The following is a 20,774-nucleotide window of genomic DNA, read 5'->3' on the forward strand; positions in this document are numbered from 1 at the left end:
TGATTGAAGACGGTCTGAAAGACAATTTAATGTGGGAGATATGATTTACCTTAAGGCACAACCTTATCGCCAAAATAGTATGCATAGTGGCAATCAAAAGTTGCGGCCAAAATTCTTTGGACCATTCCCTGTTATAGAAGCAATTAGTAAGGTTGCTTATCATTTACAACTTCCTGCCAAGGCTCTTATACATGATGTTTTTCATGTGTCATAGTTAAGACCTGATTATGCCCATGTGGAGGCCTCTCCAACCTTACCACCCCAGTTCACACCTCAATGCTACCCCCATTACATTCTCGACAGGAAGCTTGTAAAGAAGGGTACAACCCCAGCAATGAAATTGCTTATTTAGTGGCACAATGAAACCCCTGCCATTGCCACATGGGAATTTGCTGATACATTATGAGCTCAGTTTCCTTCATTCTCCCTCGAGGACAAAGAAGTCAGGGAGGGGAGTAATTGATACAAACTGAATGGCAAAGGAAGTAGAAACAGTAGAGCAGAAGCAGTGGAATGAAGAGAAGAAATAGTTGAATAAAACTAAAAATGCAGAGGTTATCGTCGTTGAGTAGGAATGTAGTGCATGACATCATTTTGGAGTATGAATTGTAATTAGTGTGCGACATCATTTCATGTAACTAAAGAAGTAGGATGCTGTGTCTTGGCCATTATAAATTGTAGAGAAGAAAGCGGGAAAAATAGTTTTTTTTTGGCGGATAATAAAATTGTTCTTCTCTGTGTCTTGTGTTTCTTTCTATAGTTCTGTTATTCTTGTGCTTCTGTGTGTGTGTTCTTGGGTAAATGCTATAGTAAGTTGCATCAGGCTTGTGGATTATTTTTAACCTCAAAATAATGTGGTTATTATGTATTTTATGGTGATGTATTTTGATTATAGGGCGAAATAATTGAAGTCATGTTGCGCTTGGATTTGTCTTAGGTTCCTGCACTATCACTTTGAGCCTTGGTGTATGGAGTGTTTCGGGGAAACATGTTTCTTTTATTCAGGGCAAAATATCGACTTTGTTTAATTTGAAACATAGTTTGTAGAAGAATAAAATAATATGTGTAAACAAATTGTACAAATTTATTTGGATAAATTGAAGTATCAGCTTGTAATTCGATGACATGATTGTTTACAAATAAATTTGTATAATTTATTTATATATATAGTATTACTTTTTATAAAATCATAAAGAATTCTTGTACTAATTAATATGCATGTGCTTTGATCCCCAACTTATTTGTGCAAGATTCTTTTGGATGGGGATTACTCAGAGAAGACTACTGAACAATATTGAAGACTTGGAGGATTCCAGTTAATAGATGACATCAAAATTGTTCTCGAAGATCGCTGCCTTGGAGTTGTTTCCTGTGCCCATATTCTCCGCCTTGCCACCCAGGATGTCGTTCATCTGGTGCAATTGCTTTTTCTTTTACATTGTGTTCCTTTCAATGCCATTCGTATACATTTTTTATACAAAATTTTAATATACAAATGAAGTATTATCATGTAATTGAAGTGTTATTTAATATTTAACTCAAAATTATTTAATCAAATGATTATATATCATATATTTAACTCTAAATTGTATACTAAAAATATATATACATAGATGTATTATTATAATATAAAAGTAAAACAAATACGACAACTTTAGTTAACCGCCCAACATGAGGGTATTGATTAGGGTTAAGACTAAACGTGATTCAAGATCAATAAATCTAAGTTTGGGCAATGATAGCTCAATTTGAGATTAAGTTGAGCTAACTTAATTTAATTGAGTAACAAAAAATCGCCGATGAATGCGTCTTCTCTAATGACATTTTTTTTTCTTTTCAAAGAAATTCTTCTTCTTTATCTTTAAGACCCCTCTTTTTCATCTCATAGTTGAACTTGATTTTGAAATATTCGGATTCAACTTAACTTAAATTTAACCCTAATTAGGATTAGAATATGTGTTACAATTTCTAATTTATCAAATTGTTGTGTTTGATTTAGGTAAGTTATTGAATCTTATGTGCAAAATAATTGTTAACATTTAAGCTAATTTACTAGAAGGACTAGTATTCTAGATTGTTATTTTTCACTATTTTTTATTTCCATTTAAGTATTAATTTTTTATTCATATTTAGATGAATCAACAGGCTGGTTTATAGAGTTGAAACCAAACCTAACTCACAAGTTATTGCAGATTCCTCATAAATAGACCAACAACTTACTTCATCTCCTTATAACAGACCCATTCATATGCCCATTCTCTGGGGTGACTTCAAGATTATGAGTGGGGATTACATTGAGAGTCCAACTAGGGAATTTATGAATCCATTGTTAGTTTTGTTTAGCATTTTTGCTGAATTTTGTTTGCAGGATTTTAATACCAGTTATACCCCAATTCAGTTGCAAATTGTGGAGCAATATAAACGTGAAGAAACCATATGTGGCTTGGATATGAAGAAACCAAAAAGAAAATGAGAAAGAAAGAGTATTGGATTCAATCTAAATTGTTTGAACTCGAATCAAACAAGCCATATTTGAGCCAAAGGAATTTGAAGTGGCTAGGATCAATTCCAAGATTAAATTGTTTTCGAATTAAATTTGAATCTTAACTCATCGATCTCGAATTGGGCATTATTCAAACTTAATCTGCATTGAACCCAGGCCTAGGTATGACGGCAAGGAATGTCAACAAATTCATCAGTCTTTCTTCACTGAAAATAACTTTCCTTGCTCTAATTCAGGAGCACACCCAGTGGGGAGATCACATTGCCAACATGTGGTAGACCGGCTCTACAATTTCAGTACTACTGGAAAGCCAGATCCAAGCATGAGCAAAACAATTTGCAACCCAGTTAAAAAAGCTCTGCACACCCAGAGTTAAAAAAGGGTCAAGGCGACCCAGTGGTTTATCTAAATCCAGAATCCTGTAAAAATTACAGATTCTCCAATAACTAGTACAACTGCATTCTATTGAGAGAGGCTGTTCTAGGAGTTGATCAACAGTTAAATAAACAGGAACAACAACACTCTTTCAATCGTTAAAGATCTTGCTGTTGGTTTTCAAGATTTTAGGAAATCATTTGCTCTGTCATTGAGTTGGATGTGAAGCATTAATGTTTTAATAGGGAAGCAGGGAGAGATACACAAAACAGCATCGACAATGGCATGAAGGAGAAGATAAACAAACAAGGGCAATTTTATTCATAATGAAGTAACAAACAAACAACTTAGACTGACTGTGTATTGCATATTCAGTTTAAGCACACAGCTTTGCAAAACTATTCTGATTCATTTTCTTGTTTAACGATTACAGGTGAGCAAGATTACAAAAGAACAAGTGCAGAGAGAGATCAAAGTGGACAAGACTAAAATATTTTCAGTTTGAAAACAATGAATTTGGCTTAGATAGATAAATTTCTGCAAAAGCATATGACATTCACAATAATTTTACACAATAAAAGTTCCTAAAACTCAACATAGACATGTTAAAGAAAACCTAGTCAAGATGAGAACAATTAAAGACATGTATATTTTATCCAATGGAGTCCTTCCAATTGTTGCCAGAAACTTTTGATCTATGTGATTGAGTTTTCCCATTATCTGTGCATAAGAATTTTAGTCTATTGTATTTACAGAAAATAATGCTGCTCCATAACACAAAACAATGGCCAGGGAACCAAACTTTATTTACAAATAATAGCATAACTGAATTTACTTGAAAGCTGAAATTCCTATGCGACTATTGAACCATAGTATATACATAATTCTAAATAAGACAAACTGTCACTATTTATACACGAATTGTATAAAATCCAAAACCGATAAACTAACACATAAAAGTTCAGCCAGTCAGCAATTCCAGATTAGCTCACCAAAAACAGTTCCCAAAAATGTAGATTTTATATAGTTCATTTACAATAAACATTGTCATTGCAATAGAGGAACAGAGAGAGAGAGTGAGAGAGTAACTACCTTGTTGAAGATGTGAAATGAGATAATGATGTACAAACAACTCTACACTCATGTGTGAAAGATTTAAATAATAAATTTCATCATGCCACACAATCTTGGAATCCAAATCTCCGATTACGAACTCCATTACTTTGATTTTATCACATAGAAAAGCAGCAAACAGCATAGTCCTATTCGCCATTCTGAGCTGCGTGACTATTGATCTTCATCAACTGATTCAACTGATTCAAAGAGGACTTCAGTTTACATAATGCAACAATCTAAGAAAACTGTAGCACATAATGGTGACTAAACATGGTGGTTCCTCAAACATCCATGGGAAATAGATGTTATTTCATGCTGCTTTGAATGCAATGACTACAGCCAATGCAGTTATTGACAATAAACCATGCTTTACTATTGTCTCCACATAAATTTTTACATGATGTAAGGCACCAACAATGCTCAAGTAACGGATACTCCAAGGAAAAGTATAAGCTTGAATTTTTAAAATATAAGCTGTGAAGCTCTTATTGTTTTAGTATTTTGGGGTTGATGAAACAATTGTGCAAACACCTTACCTTGTAAAAATATTTTTTTCCGAATTTTGATTGCTGTGAGTATACATCTTTTCATATGGATCTCCAGCAGTGTATCATTGAATATCTGCAATGCGTCAATATTGAACAAAATTTAGAGAATTTCATATATATAGATTAGAATAAGAAAGAAGTTAAGTTGCTAATAAATGGCGGAGCAAGATGTCTGCATCTACAGCACACAAGTCACTTTCCTACTATCTTACTCAATGTCAATTTCAGGCAGGACAGATTAACCAGCAACCGTGGAAAAAGGGACTTCATCTCTATAGAATGTTCTTGGCAAAGCTTCTTCTAGTATCATGAAAACTCCTTTTAGCAAGCAAATCATAGAAGTCAACAATTTATCAAACAGAAATAACTTCTATACAATGAGATGGTGCTAAGTGAAAAATTCTATTGGTCATGTACAACATAAATGTCCTACATTTTGCTAGTTAGCCCATGCTGTGATGTCTACAGAGGGTTCCACCATTGACCCGAGAAATGTTCCAGCCTTCATTAGGGTCTATAGTGTTCAGAGAAAAGGGGAAAGTATTCACAATTCTGTTCCCCCTATCGAACAAAAAAAACCCATCAGAAAATAACCAGAAATACTCTGGATGCTTTTCATCCATAAATTTTGGAATTATAATAACAAAATCCTAATAAAATTATTGTATATCACAAGGATTAATACTGTTATGATACCAATTTAATAATTCAAATGTTAGAACAATGACAAAGAGAGAGAGAGAGAAAAGAAAATGTTAGATCCACAATGGCCCTGCTAATGCCTAATTCAAAGATCCCTTAAGATGGCTGATGTGGTTGTTGAGGCGTTAAACCTTTAGTTTGATCCACCCACCTCCTAAGCTCACTACACTGCTTCATCCCTTTCTGAAAATTCTCTGACTTATAGTTATCGACTTGTTACAAAACTTACTAATTTCCTTTGTAAATAATGACCAAAAATTCCCCTTTTTTGATTTTGCTTATATTTTAAATTTTATTTTTGATGCAATACTGTGTGTTTGAATCAAAAAGGAAATTGAACTACAATGAAGTACTTTGTAGTAGCTAGAAGGAAAAACACATGAATTGGTAACAATGCATCTGCCTTTATCAAGTCATCAATTGAATGCGTCTCTTTCATAATTTTGTTACGGTTCAACATAAGAATTGCTCCCACACAAAACACAGGTAATTTGTCATCTCCATTTCCAGTTGATGAGATTATAGTTAAGTTCTGAAAGTGATGATTTCTGGACCAGAAATTCTTTGTCAAGCCACAAAATGGATGAGCTGATGCTGATTTCACTCCGACATTAACCAACATAGAATCCTCCACATTTCCATTTTTTGGTTGTAAGCCACCCTTTAGATCGCTACCACCATTTTCTGGGCTTTCTTCTCTAGTTTCTGCATAACACTCTCTTGGTAATTGTATGATCAATGCCTCTGGACGGTTCTCCTCTAAATTATTGATCAATGATAAGTCAAAGTCAGCACCCACATCATCTGCATCACGGATCATTATACTCAATGAGATTTGAATTATTAAAAATAGAATTAAATACAATAAATATGTACATGTCTAAGAAAACAAATTTACAAAATTATCTAATGCATCCCAGCTCCAGAAGCTCAGTTATATATGTACTATTCATTCAGAAAAGGAGTTCCCTAGGTTAATTGAGCAAATATAAAAAGCAAGACAGACTTAAAATTGTAAGAGGGGATTAAATTAGAGTCAGAGGGAGAAGGACGTCGATGGTGATTTGGATGTTGAAGTTAAAGAGGGGTGAAATCGAAATTTTTTAAAAGGCTAGAGACGGCTCTACATAGAAAAAATATGAGAGTCTAAATAAAACTTGGACTTGGAGAAGAAGGAGGGTAGTTTTAAACCTGAAAAAAATAGGAGAATTTTACTTTTGATATTAACAATCAAAATTAATAAACAATAAATATTTAAATTTTTACAAGTTAATGTATATAAGTTTGGGTTTGCACCAAACCGTGGTTGGGAGTAAGTCTTTTGGCCTTGTATAAAAGGAACTACGGTTTGTAACAGAGACAACCGACTCACACACAGCTCCATTTACCATGTTATCTCTGTTTATCATCACCATGCATGCAATGTAGCTTCAATGATTCCTTCATTCCGTTGCCAACCGATCTGTTAATGTTGTCCGTTTGCTTCTGGGATTTGTTTTTTCTGTGCTTCTCATCACCGCAAGCATTTTTTCTTCATGGGAAAAATTTTAAAATTGATATTTTTTATCTTTGTTGAGTTCAAGTTTCAAGATTGATATCATATTCGTAGTGGGCAGAAATTTCATGTTTTAAAATTGTTTTCTGCAGTATCGTGAGCAAATATATTCTGGGTCAGAATGGGATTCAGTTTGGGTCATAGATTTAATGCTTTTTTTAAGTTGGATAATTCTTCTGTATTTTGTGTGTCCACAGATAAATGACTGAGCTTTTAACATGGTACACGTTTGTTTATGAGTTCGATTCCTTATTGTGCAAATTTTTTTATTAAATGTGACCAACTAAAGATTGGGTGGCTTGAATTTTGAATCAATTCTGTAGTTGATGATGTCTCTTTATTTTCAAATATATACTCTGGAATGTTTTCTTCCAATTTTGGTAACATTTCTCAATTTTGGTTGTGCCTTTCTTTTCTCTCTCTCTTTTTTTTTTTTAATTGAAACTAAACTCATTTCTTCTTGTTTGACTAGGTCCCTACACAGTTTATTAATTGCTTTTTAGAGTATACTCTGGTTGTTTGGTAGGAATTTTTTCATGATTATTAGTTTGAGCAGACTCATATATCTAATTATTCTTCTTTTATTTGTCTTGACCATCCAGTCTTACGAAGGAAAATGATTCTGTTTGTCACTGTTTTTTTCTATATTAGTTACATTATGATTACTTCTTATATGAGTATGCTTAAGTATTCTTTTTCCTCATTGCCTTGAAAATTGAGGTTTTATTGTGTCAACATGATATCGGACCATCTAATATGACCATAATTTAAGAGATGATTACCATAAATTTAGTGCAAAGATCATTTGTGACTTCTGGTAATATTAAAACCTTACTAACATATCAAAAAAAATCTCATGGTAGGTCATGAGCAACTTGCATTTGTTGTCTAATTGTAAATTTTTCATTTGGTTAAAAGTTTTATTTGAAAATCATAGAGTTGACCAATTCAGGATGATGTAATTGTTTATAACTGACCTGTTAGCTTCATTTGTTTGGGTTCAGCCACCTATGGTGTTGAGGATACCATTGCAACCCGAGAACAAGAAGCCTCCTGATGAGGAAGATTCTTGTTCTATAGCTTACTTATATCCTTTGACCCCAAGGAATCATTGTTTGATATCTTATTCTTCTATACCTTCTTGTTTTTTCTATTGCCTCTCCACTCTCTTTCTTTTCAAAATTCATGTTATCTTTTCACTATACCGTTATTGGACGTTGAAATTTGCTACATGCGCCAACTGTTTTTCTACTTGGAATGTGATCTCCAATCCACTGTTAATCGATTTATTAGAAGCCGGTGATCATTTCTGTTAAAGACCCACTTCCCCTAGTTGCAAAATGCGTCGTTGGTGATGTCACTAGAAAGTTCCTTCAGTGTTCACACATCGAGAAGCTGTTTTTCACTATTTAATAGTCTCATGATCAGTTTTGTGAGCCCTAGTTGCTTTGAATCTTCACTATTCTCTAGAAAGCTTTTTTCGTTCTCTGATTGTGATTCAACATGTACATTTAAAGCTCCAAACCAGGTTCTCTCTCTCCTTTTAATTCTCTTCTAGTAATTACAACAGAAAAATTAATGGGAAGCAATAATTATACTTCATGGGCTGCATCCGTTGAAATATGGTGCATAGGACAGGGTTTTGAAGACCATCTCATTAAGAGTGCTGAGAATATTACATCTGATAAAACTATATAGACTAAGAGTGATGCTTTGTTATGTAGTATGTTATGGAATACCATTGATCCTCAACTTCATTCTATCTTTAAAGCTTATCGCATATGTAATGACATATAAACTCAAGCCAAACTCTTGTACACCAATGATATTCAATAGTTATACTCTGTTGTATCAACTTTGGTTACCTTGAAAAAACAAGACATGAGTATGTCTGAATTTTCGGGTTGGATGACATATTTGAAGACTGAATTCAATATGTCGTTACCTCTTGGTAAAACTGCAACTGAAGACTTAGCCCAATGAGACAAATTCTTTATGGTTCTTATATTGAAGCCAAATTCTTGCTAGTGTTGTCGCCCCCACTTTTGATGAAGTTTTTGCTCGTTTACTTTGTATGTCTTTTCCAAGAGTTATGATTGGATCTTCAAATACCTTTAGTTTTAACTCATCTATCCTTGTCCCTTAAAATCAACAGCCATACGAGTGTGGTGGTCAAGGAAATTGGCCAAGTGTAATTATTGTAACCGATAGGGTCACATCAGAGACAAATGTTATAAGTTTCCTGGTTGTCCTCCTCGAACAGCTAATATTGTTCAAACCAGTACATCTGATTCTACTATTAACTCTTTTGGAGTATAGTCTCCACCATCTTTAACTCTTATAGGGGCTGATCTTGAAGACTATCTCTAATATCAGATAGCAAAACAATTTTCATCTTCTATTGCTTCGATTGTTCATCCGAGTAATTCAGCTGTGTCTTACTCATTTTTCCTCTTCCAAGCCAGGGGTCCTTGATTCTGGTGTCTCTGATCACATCTTTGGTAACTCTCGTCTATTTTCTCACTTTACTAAATCAACTTCATTACCTACTGTAACATTAGCTAATGGATTTATTGTTACTACAAAGGCAGTAAGTTGTGTCCATCCTGTCCCACTGTTGCCTTTGGAATATATCTTTTATCTCCCTGACTATCCATTTAATCTTATTTATGTTAGCAAATTTACTCGTTCCCTAAATTGTACAATTACTTTTACTAATGACTCTTCTTATACAGGACCACAGTACAGGCTGGATGATTGGCATAGGACATGAGTCATAGGACTTCTACCAACTAAGTCCATCTGATTTTGTAGTATGTACTATTACTGAGTTTTCCATGCTCCTTCATAATCGTTCGGGACACCTTAGTTTATCCAAATTATAGAAGATGATTTCTTGTTTGTCGCATTTATCGTCCTTTAATTGTGAGTCTTATCAGCTTGGAAAACATACTTGTATATCGTTTCCAAAATGTGCCAATAAACGAGCTACATCGCCCTTTGAGTTAGTCTATTTCGATGTATGGGGTTCTAATCAAATCGTGTTTATTTTGGGTTTTCAATATTTTATTACAATTATTGATGATTATTCGCGTTGCACGTGGTTATTTTTAATGAAAAATATATTTGAATTATTCTCTATTTTTGAATCTTTTTGTGCTGAAGTTGAAATACAATTCTTTACTACTATTCATACATTACATAGTGATAATGCAAGTGACTACTTTCCTGTTTCATTTACTAAATTTATGACGTCCAAGGGCATTTTACATCAATCCTCCTATGCTCATACTTTGCAAAAAAATGAGATTGTCAAACATAAAAATCGGCATCTTATTGAAAATACCTGTACCTTACTCATACATAGTCATGCACCTTTCCGTTTTTGGGCAGATGTTGTTTTTATTGCTTGTTTCTTAATTAATCGAATGTCTTCTTTAGTTTTGTAGGATCAGGTACCTCACTCTATTTTATATCCTAATCAGTTGTTGTTTCCTCTTCAATCTCGTGTCTTCGAATGTACTACTTTGTTCATGATTTATCTTCTGGTTCATATAAATTGTCTACTCATTCCGTTAAATGTCTTCCTTAGATACTCACGTTTTCAGAAGGGTTCTCTATGTTATTCTTCTGACACACGTCGCTACCACCTTTCTGTAAACATTACATTTTCTGAGTTTTCTCTTTATTTTCATCTTCTTCTCAACAGGAAAGTCTCCTATTAATCTAGTTAAGGGGACAAATTCAGTAAAGGAATATTCAACAAAATTCAATTAATTATCCCAGTATGCCCCCTAAATAGCTAGTACAGAAGTAGGACATATACAAAAGTTCATGTACTTGCTAGATCTGAGGATAGACAATGATGTTATGACTGGGGTGCAACTACCCAAGACTATGCCGTTGGTTCCTTTTTTCTATGTTATAAATGATGATTTTGAGATTGAGAAATGTTGTTTTGTCATTTGGAGTATCTATGTGTATGATTTTGTTCATGGTAGAGAGTTGAGAAATATTTACAGTTTTACTATTAATTTCGTTCCACATTTTGACTGCATTATTTGATGAATCATTAGTACAGTTATAATTGTTGAAAAACTCTTTTTTGATACGATACAATAGTGTATTATACTCTTACATATGATTATATCATTTATTGAATTGACCGGTCAATAAAATTTAATAATTCATTATTTTTAATAAATTTTTAATTACCTAATTGTTTTCAGTATGAATTGAAAAATATTTTATTTTTAATTTTTTAAACTTTAATTATATTTCAATAACGGTATTTTATTTTTAGTTTTTTAAATTTTAATTATATTTCAATACTTTCTAGATCTTGTCTTGTCTTTCACAATCCATGTATTTGACTCAAATCAAATCAAAACACATCTGAACCATCAAGGCTTAGGAGTTTATTAATCTAGTTCAGGGGACAAATTCAGGAAAGAAATATTTAACAAAATTCAATCAGTTATCCCAGTATGCCCCCCAGATGACTAGTACAAAAGTAGGGCATATACAAAAGTTCATGAATGGGCTAGATCTAGAGATAGACCAAAATGTTATGACTGGGGTGCAACCACCCAAGACTATGCCTTTGATTCATTTTCTCTATATTATAAATGATGATTTTGATATTTCAGTAACGGTATTTTATTTTTAATTTTTTCTTTAATTTTATTTCATTTACCTGCCAATGCTTTCTGAATCTTGTCTTGTCCTTCACAAACTATGTATTTGACTCAAATCAAATCAAAACATATCTGAACCATCAAGGTTTAAGAGTTTATTAATCTAGTTCAGGGGAGAGATTCAGTAAAGGAATATTCAACAAAATTCAATCAGTTATCCCAGTATGCCCCCCAGATGGCTAGTACAAAAGTAAGGCATATACAGAAGTTCGTGTATGGACTAGATTTGGAGATAGATCAAAATGTTATGACTGGGGTGCAACCACCCAAGACTATGCCTTTAGTTCCTTTTCTTTATGTTATAAATGATGATTTTGAGGTTGAAAAATGTTGTTTTGTCATTCGGGGTATCTATGTGTGTGATTTTGTTCATGACAGAGAGTTGAGAAATATTTACAATTTTATCACTAATTTCGTTCCACATTTTGATTGCATTATTTGATGAATCATGAGTACAGTTATAGTTTGTTGGAAAACTCTTTAAATCCTTTTTTCAATGATATATAGTTTTTACATGATTTTGAGACTGTTTGGATTATTAAATTGTTTGAATAAAAAGACTGTTCCATTAAATGAATAGTAATTACAGTTTTGAAAAGAAAGAGATAAAGAAAACTTATTTTGACTGCTTTATCTGATGAATAATGAGTTGCATCCTATTATGAACCTCCTAAGTATGCATCAGTCTCAAAAATTTAATGATACAAAGGACCCAATAATAGCTAAATAGTGGTTGGAATCAATAGTGTCATGACCCTATTTGACATGAGTGACGAAGAGAGAGTGAGATATGCTCCCTATCTTTTTAAGTCAGGGGCGAGAATATGGTAGAACTTAGTCAAAGCGACGATCAATGTCTCCGAGATGACTTAGTCTGAGTTTAGACACCGATTTAAGGCAGAGTACAGAGACGTCAATGTTACTTGCATTAAGACTGAGGAGTTTATTAATCTAGTCTAGGGGACAAATTCAGTAAAGGAATATTCAACAAAATTTAATCAGTTATCCCAGTATACCCTCTAAATAGCTAGTACAGAAGTAGGGTGTAAACAGAAGTTCATGTACACGTTAGATCTGAGGATGTTATAAATGATAATTTTGAGGTTGAGAAATATTGTTTTGCCATTTGAGATATCTATGTGTGTAATTTTGTTCATGGCAGATATTGAGAAATATTTACAGTTTTACCACTAATTTCGTTTCACATTTTGATTGCATTATTTGATGAATCATGAGTACAGTTATAGTTCATTGAAAAACTCTTTGAATCATTTTTTCAATGATATATAGTTTTTGTATTATTTTGATACTGCTTGGACTATTAAATTGTTTGAACAAATTGACTGTTCTACTAAATGAACAGTAATTACAATTTTGGAAAGAAACAGAGAAAGAAAGCTTATTTTGATTGCTTTATCTGATGAATATTGAGCTGCATCCTATTATCAACCTCTGTAGTATACACCAGTGTTAAAAATTTGATGATACAAAGGACTTAATAACTGCTGAAGAGTGGTTGGAATCAGTAGAAAATCTCATGACCTTTTTTGACATGACTGACTAAGAGAAAGTGAGGTATGCTACCTATCTTTCTAAGTCAAGGGCAAAAATACGATAGAACTTAGTTATAGTGACGATAAATGTCTTCGAGATGACTTGCTTCGAGTTCAGACACCAATTTAAGGCAGAGTATAGAGGCGCCAATGTTACTTGGATTAAGACTTAGGAGTTTATTAATCTAGTCTAAGACACAAATTCAGTAAAGATATATTCAACAAAATTTAATCAGTTATCCCAGTATATTCCCCAGATAACTAGTACAGAAGTAAGGCGTATAAAGAAGTTCGTATATGCGCTAGATCTGGGGATAGGCAACGATGTTATGATTAGGGTGCAACCACCCAAGAGTATGCCTTTGGTTCATTTTCTCTATATTATAAATAATGATTTTGAGGTTAAAAAATATTATTTTGCCATTTGAGGTATCTATGTGTGTGATTTTGTTCATGGTAGATCGTTGAGAAATATTTACAATTTTATTACTAATTTCGTTCCACATTTTGATTGCATTATTTGATGAATCATGAGTATAGTTATAGTTCATTGGAAAGCTCTTTCAATCATTTTTTCAATGATATATAGTTTTTGTATTATTTTGAGACTATTTGGACTATTAAATTATTTGAACAAAAAGACTGTTCTACTAAATAAACAGTAATTACAGTTTTAGAAAGAAAAAGAGAAAGAAAACTTATTTTGGCTGCTTTATCTGATGAATATTGAGCTATATCCTATTATCAACCTCCGTAGTATGCACCTGTCTCAAAAATTTGATAATACAAAAGACCCAATAACAGCTGAAGAGTGGTTGGAATCAGTAGGGAGTGTCATGACCTTATTTGACATAACTGACTAAGAGAAAGTGAGGTATGCTACCTATCTTTCTAAGTAAGAGGCAAAAATATATTAGAACTTAGTCAGAGTAACGATCAATGTCTCCGAGATGACTTGGTCCGAGTTCAGATACCGATTTAAGGCAGAGTACAGAGACGCTAATGTTACTTACATTAACGCTTAGGAGTTTATTAATCTAGTCCAGGGGACAGATTCAGTAAAGGAATATTCAACAAAATTCAATCAGTTATCCTAGTATGCTCCTCAGATAGCTAGTACAAAAGTAAGGCGTATAAAGAAGTTCGTATACGTGTTAGATCTAGGGATAGGCAACGATGTTATGATTGGGGTGCAACCACCCAAGATTATGCCTTTGGTTTCTTTTCTCTATATTATAAATGATGATTTTGAGGTTGAAAAATGTTGTTTTGTCATTTGGGGTATCTATATTTGTGATTTTGTTCATGGTAGATCGTTGAGAAATATTTACAATTTTACTACTAATTTCGTTCCACATTTTGATTGCATTATTGGATGAATCATGAGTACAGTTATAACTCATTGAAAAGCTCTTTTTTGATACGATACAATGGTGTATTACACTCTTACGTATGATTGTATCATTTATTGAATTGACAGGTCAATAAAATTTAATAATTCATTATTTTTAATAAATTTAGAATTACCCATTTGTTTTCGGTATGAATTAAAAAATATTTCATTTTTAAATTTTAATTATAATTCAGTAACAGTGTTTTATTTTTAATTTTTTCTATAATTTTATTTCATTCACCTATCAATGCTTTCTAAATCTTGTCTTATCCTTCACAAACCATGTATTTGACTTAAATCAAATCAAAGCACATCTGAACCATCAAGTGCACCATGTATTTGATTTTATTAAGTAATCCATCAATTCTAGTCAAATCAAATAATGTGATAATCTATATTTTATTATTTACATTCAATTCGATTTGAATTTAATTCAATAATTCAATAATTATTGATTGAATTCGAATTAAATTAAATTTGATACGATACAATGAAGTACTATACTTTTATGTATGAGTATATCAATTATTGAATTCAATTAAGTAATTCTATATAAATTATTAATAGGTAATTCAATATAAATTTTGATTTGATTTGGTACAGTGCATCAATTCTATTAAGTAATCCATCAATTTTAGTCAAATCAAATCATGCGGTAATCTATCTTTTATTACTTACATTGAATTCAATTTGAATTTAATTAAATAACTCAATAATTAATAATTAAATTCGAATTGAATTAAATCTGATACGATACAATGGTGTACTATATTTTTACGTATGATTATATCAATTATTGAATTCAATTAAGTAATTTTATATAAATTATTAATTAGGTTATTCAATATAAATCTTGATTTGATTCGGTAAAATGTAATATACGTATTGTATAATACGATACAATTAATAATATATATATAAATTCAAAACCAAATCAAGCTACAAACAATGTATTTGAGTCAAATCAAATCAAAGCACATTTGAACCATCAAGTTAAGTCGAATCGAATCTAATTAATCAATTCTAGTGAATTCAATTAAGTAATTCTATATAAATTATTAATTAGATAATTCAATATAAATCTCGATTTGATTCGGTACAGTGCAATGTACATAATTAAACAAGTAATTTTATATAAATTATTAATTATATTTAATTACTAAATCGGTAATTCGTTTTAAAGTTTTCAATCCATATACGGTTGGTTAGGGTTTAAAGTTTTCGATCTAAAATCCAAATTGATATAACCTGAACACGACGAATTAAATCAAGTTGAGATTTACAATGAATTACAGTGCAATGTTTATCTTTTATTACTTACATTAAATTCGATTCGAATTCAATTAAGTAACTCAATAATTATTAATTGAATTCGAATTAAATTAAATTTGATACAATACAAGTATAAAAAATATTTTATTTTTAATTTTAATTATATTTTATATTATTTTTAAATTGAAAAATATTTTATATTATATAATATATTATTATATAATATAATATATATATATATATTACAAATTAAAAAAATATATATATTATTTGTCTTCACATTTTCCACAGTTGCTCCACCTCCTACTGCAAATTAAAAAAAATATATATTCCACGGTTGCTCTACCCTTTAGTCTCCAACAAATATTTCCACTGTAACTCGTTCCCCTGTCTCTTTGTTAGCCTTCTTTCAGTCTCAATCTCCGCCTCTATCTTGTTCGAACGTCTCATCGATTCAACTTCGTTAGCTTAGGGCAGGAGATTTCCACGACATTTCAAGTAAGTATGAATAAGGATTCAAGGGTTTATAATTTTAGATCCTTGGTATGTTAAAATTTATTTGTTTTCACATCTTCCATCGTCACTCCTCCATTTATTTAGAATTCAAGGGTTTATAATTTTAAGCTTTTGTTGTGTTAAATTATTTTAAATTCAAGGCTTTATAATTTTAGTGGATTGATTTGTTGGATTTTTGGATGAATTTGTTGATGGCTGTGTTAAAGGGTTGCTTTGTGTTGCTAGATTGCTGTTGTGTAGTTGATTTGTTTCTGGTTGTGTTGAAGAGGTATTTTGTTTGCTGTGTTAACTTTTTTTTCTCAACTTTGATTATAATTTTTGGATTGATTTGTTACTGGCTGTGTCGAACGGCTGCTTTTGTGTTACTGGCTTGTTGTTGTGTAGTTAATTTGTTACTGGTTGTGCCAAACGGGTATTTCGTTTGCTGTGTTAACTCTTTTTTTTTAAAACTGTGGTTGTAAATAAGCAACACTAGTTATGTTCATCTTTTTTTTTCTTTTTCATTATTTTGTTTCCTGTGTTAACTTTTTTTTTTCAACTTTTGTTATAATTTTTTGATTGATTTGTTGCTGATTGTCGAAGGGTTGCTTTTGTGGTGTGGGTTGCTGTTGGTGTTTATCAGTACTGGTTATCTTTATCTTTTTTTTTTTTTTTTTTACAAATTCTACATACTATATTAATATAAGATTTATTTATATTGTTTATTTTTTTTTTTATTTTAGGAAAAATGACTTACAGAATCTGCAAACATGCAGAGGGTTTAAAAAATTTTGATATTGCAGATGACGTTATGGAAGCCCTATAAAGGATGAGACAATCTTCTTAAATTACATAATATGTGGAAATATTCTATATGTATTTTGGAGGTCTTGACTGCGTGTTATGATGTGAATACTTATTGTTTTCGAATAAATGAACAAATAAATTTACATTTTGGTTTATTAGATATTTTGTACATTATAGGTTTGTTGATTATTGACAAACCTATATTAGGTATAAAAAATGATGGTAGAATATTGACTAGGAAACTGTTCCCTAAAGCTCCTGAAAATTTATACACTAAGGCAAAGGGATTTAGGTTACATATATTGAAAGATATAACAACTAGTAAGGGTGAATTAATGTACAGAATAAAGGTGATTGTTATATACATATTAGAAAATATAATAACAGTCAATCACACCGGTTATGTAAATAGTTATGCATCATTATTGACAAACCTTCATAAATTAGGCGAGTATGCATGAGGAGAGATATTGTTTGTAAATACCCATAAGAGTTGCCGTATATCAATAGAAATAGGCAAATGGACGTAACAGTTGTTCTTATGTCTTAATGGCAAGAATTGGTTTTTATTAAAATCTTTATAGGAATAAATTTCATTACATTTTTATATTTAACCATTTTTTTCTTATTTTAGATTTGGACATTAGAGCGTATAAACATTCTTCGAACTGAAATTTTTAATAATGTTTCAGTGAAGTTACCAGAGAAGTTTCTTTTGTCTATGGGGTGGTCTTCCCAATTAAAAAGACTGATGAAGAATACATGTCGTGTTGGCATTATTTCAAACAATAATAGAAGAGGTAATACTTTTTAAATTTTTTTTTTAGATAAGCTAGCATATATTTTATATATCGGAACAAATTGCTCTTATGAGGCAATGGTTTAATAAACATAGGCATGAAGTTGTAATAAAGAGAAAGTTGATGTGTGATCTTAATAAGTCTTTTTTTTCATTAAAATTTCATTTTATTAATTTTTTTCCTTTAATTTTGGCATATGCTTGATAACTAATTTCTCCGCTAAAATCTATAGGTGTAATAAACAATATGAAATTTTGGGATAATTTTTTAGTAATTAAGACTTTCGTCGAAGACCAGTAATGGCTGGTTAGACAAGACAATTTTGATGAAGAACAAAATAATAATGTGACTGTAGGGATTGTGGATGAGTTGGTTGAGAGAGATGTGGATGAGAAAGCTGAGATTGAAAGTGACTCAACTACCTATAGGTTTGAGGGTGCTGAAGGAGCTATAAATGAGGAAGCGACTTGGATAAAAAATACAACAAAAGATGAGAAAGCTACTAGGATGAAAAATGCAGCTGAAGATAAGACACCTACTCGGATTGGAAAGGACAAAAATGTGACAGTTGAGAATTTTGAAACTGTTGTAAATACAGAAAATTCTACTGATTATCATAGAGTAGAGATACAGCAAATGTAGATATACACTAACATCCCTGAGAAGAAGAACTCGATTAACAAGAATTCGATTTTTTCCCCCTACAACAACAAAAAGAAGAATAAAACTTCCTGTCAGATGATTACATTATGATGTTTCCAATTTAATAACAAATCTCCAAAATTGACAAAGATAGGATTAGTGAGGTAAGTATGCTTGTTTAGGTATTTCCCATAAACTTTATTTTCATGGCAATTTGTTGTAGGCTTTACAAGTATTTATACATCGTTAAATTGCATGATCATATGTTCATATGACATTATTTCAAAAAAGACCTTAAAGTCAATTTTTTTTAAACCCTACCTTGTTTCACTTCTCACACAGGGCATTAAAGGCTGCACTACAGTTGATAGATTGTTATCAATTCAGAGTTCGAGACCCAACTACAGTTTAAAAGAAAACATGTTCATTCATGTAGATAAGTAATCATGTAGTAGTGACTTATCGAATTGTTTATCTTAAGAATATTATTTCACATCAATTTGTATGAGAGCTTATGTATATAGTTAAATTTTGTATGAACACTGATAATAGTTTGACAGCTTAAATTTTTGAGTTGTGTTTATTAGATGGTGATAGTGATAGAGCTTGACTGTTTGTAGTTGTATGTTTGGTAATAAGCCTTGGATGCGTACGTAATAAGGAATGTCAACTTATTTTGTGTATCAATCTTTGTAATGTTTAACTTTAGATTTTTGGGTTAGATGGGTTGACTATATAAATCATATGAAAAGCTTTGGATTTGATACTTCTCTCTTTGCATTAGGTATTACTAGTGGAGAATTAACACATTAATCTTACAAAGGTTGGGCATTGTAACACTAGTGGAGAATTAAGAAATCATTTATTTTTAATATCGATTAATATTTTATATTGTTTAACTCTTCTACTGAATATTAATGTTTGCTCTTGGTTTGTAAGAGCATGTATCTTATTTTGAGACTTGACGTGTTATATACCAGATAAACAAAGGAAAAGGAGCAAAAGGTTCCCTGCATTGCAGGTATGATTAAACTATTTGAAACATTTATAAAATAAGAGAGAGAAGATTTCGTTTTATGATAAAAGATTAATTCAACTTTATTATCTTTAAGAAAATCAGAAGAAAATGACAGTATTCAGGTCACAATTGTCTTATTAGTTGATTTGTCCTTAGCCCCTTTGCTAACATAATCTAGTTAGCAGACAAACTATAATACATTTTTTTTTTAAATAATGGTAGAAAATTACATATAATTACAAAAGACACTGCTGGCTCCTAATCTAGTTTCTTCGAACAAAAATTAAAACAAAGTTAGGTTTCCAAATCCCTAACGGCTTATAATGTAACTTTAGTATAGCAAAATGTACCAACTTGTAACTTGTAGCTTTTTGAAATCTGGCTAAACTATTTTATATTATGTAATTGTAACTTTACACAACATTTTGATTATAGAAAAAATGAAAAGAGTATTGGAATAGCAAAAAATGATCTTTTCAATTATACATTATGGATTATGCTCATCGTTCGCCACTTACGTATTTATAAAATTCACAATATAAAATTCAGTGTGCTATGGTGGTCATCTGCACACAAATATATCAAATACCCAAAATAAAATTTGTTATACTGAGATCAGAAAGGAAAATGAGCACTACCTTTATCGATTTTAGAGATTTGTTATTAACTTGAAAACATCATAATGTAATCATCTGACAGGAAGTTTTATTCTTCTTTTTGTTGTTGTGGGGGGAGAAAATCGAATTCATGTTAATCGAATTTTTCTTCTTCTTCTTCTTCTCGGGGATGTTAGTGTATCTACAATTTCTTCTACATGACACCAAGTAGAATTTTTTGTATTTATAATAGTTTCAAAATTCTCAACTGCCACATTTTCGTCCTCTCCAATCCAAACAAGTGTTTTATCCTCAACTACATTTTTCATTCTAATAGCTTCCTCATCCTCAACTGCATTTTTCATCCAAGCTGCTTCCTCATCCATAGCCCCCTCGGCACCCTCAAACCTATACGCAGTTGAGTCTCTTTCAATCTCAACTTCCTCACCCACATCCCCCTCAACCAACTCATGCACAGCCCCTACAGTCACATTATTATTTTGTTCCTCGCCAAAATTGTCTTGTCTAACCACCCATTACTGATCTTCAACAAAGGTCCTAGCTACTAAAAAATTATCGTAAAATTTCATATAATTTATTACACTTATAGATTTTAGTAGAGAAATTAGTTATTACACATATGCAAGAATTAAAGGAAAAACATTAATAAAATAAAGCTTTGATTAATGAAAAAAAAAAGAC

At 31.5% G+C, this 20,774-nt stretch overlaps 1 protein-coding gene across 1 annotated transcript in view; it reads right to left on the reverse strand.

The window, feature by feature from the left end:
- Positions 1 to 5,533: 5,533 nt before the first annotated feature.
- Positions 5,534 to 20,774, reverse strand: part of LOC123195758 — a 53,832-nt gene continuing 38,591 nt past the window's right edge. Inside the window, exon 4 of the mRNA XM_044609588.1 lies at positions 5,534 to 6,048. Coding sequence (XP_044465523.1) covers positions 5,567 to 6,048 — 482 coding nt within the window. The 3' untranslated portion in view covers positions 5,534 to 5,566. The remainder of the gene's footprint in view (positions 6,049 to 20,774) is intronic.

Source organism: Mangifera indica, chromosome 14 (assembly GCF_011075055.1).
Source record: "Mangifera indica cultivar Alphonso chromosome 14, CATAS_Mindica_2.1, whole genome shotgun sequence".
Lineage (NCBI taxonomy): Eukaryota > Viridiplantae > Streptophyta > Magnoliopsida > Sapindales > Anacardiaceae > Mangifera > Mangifera indica.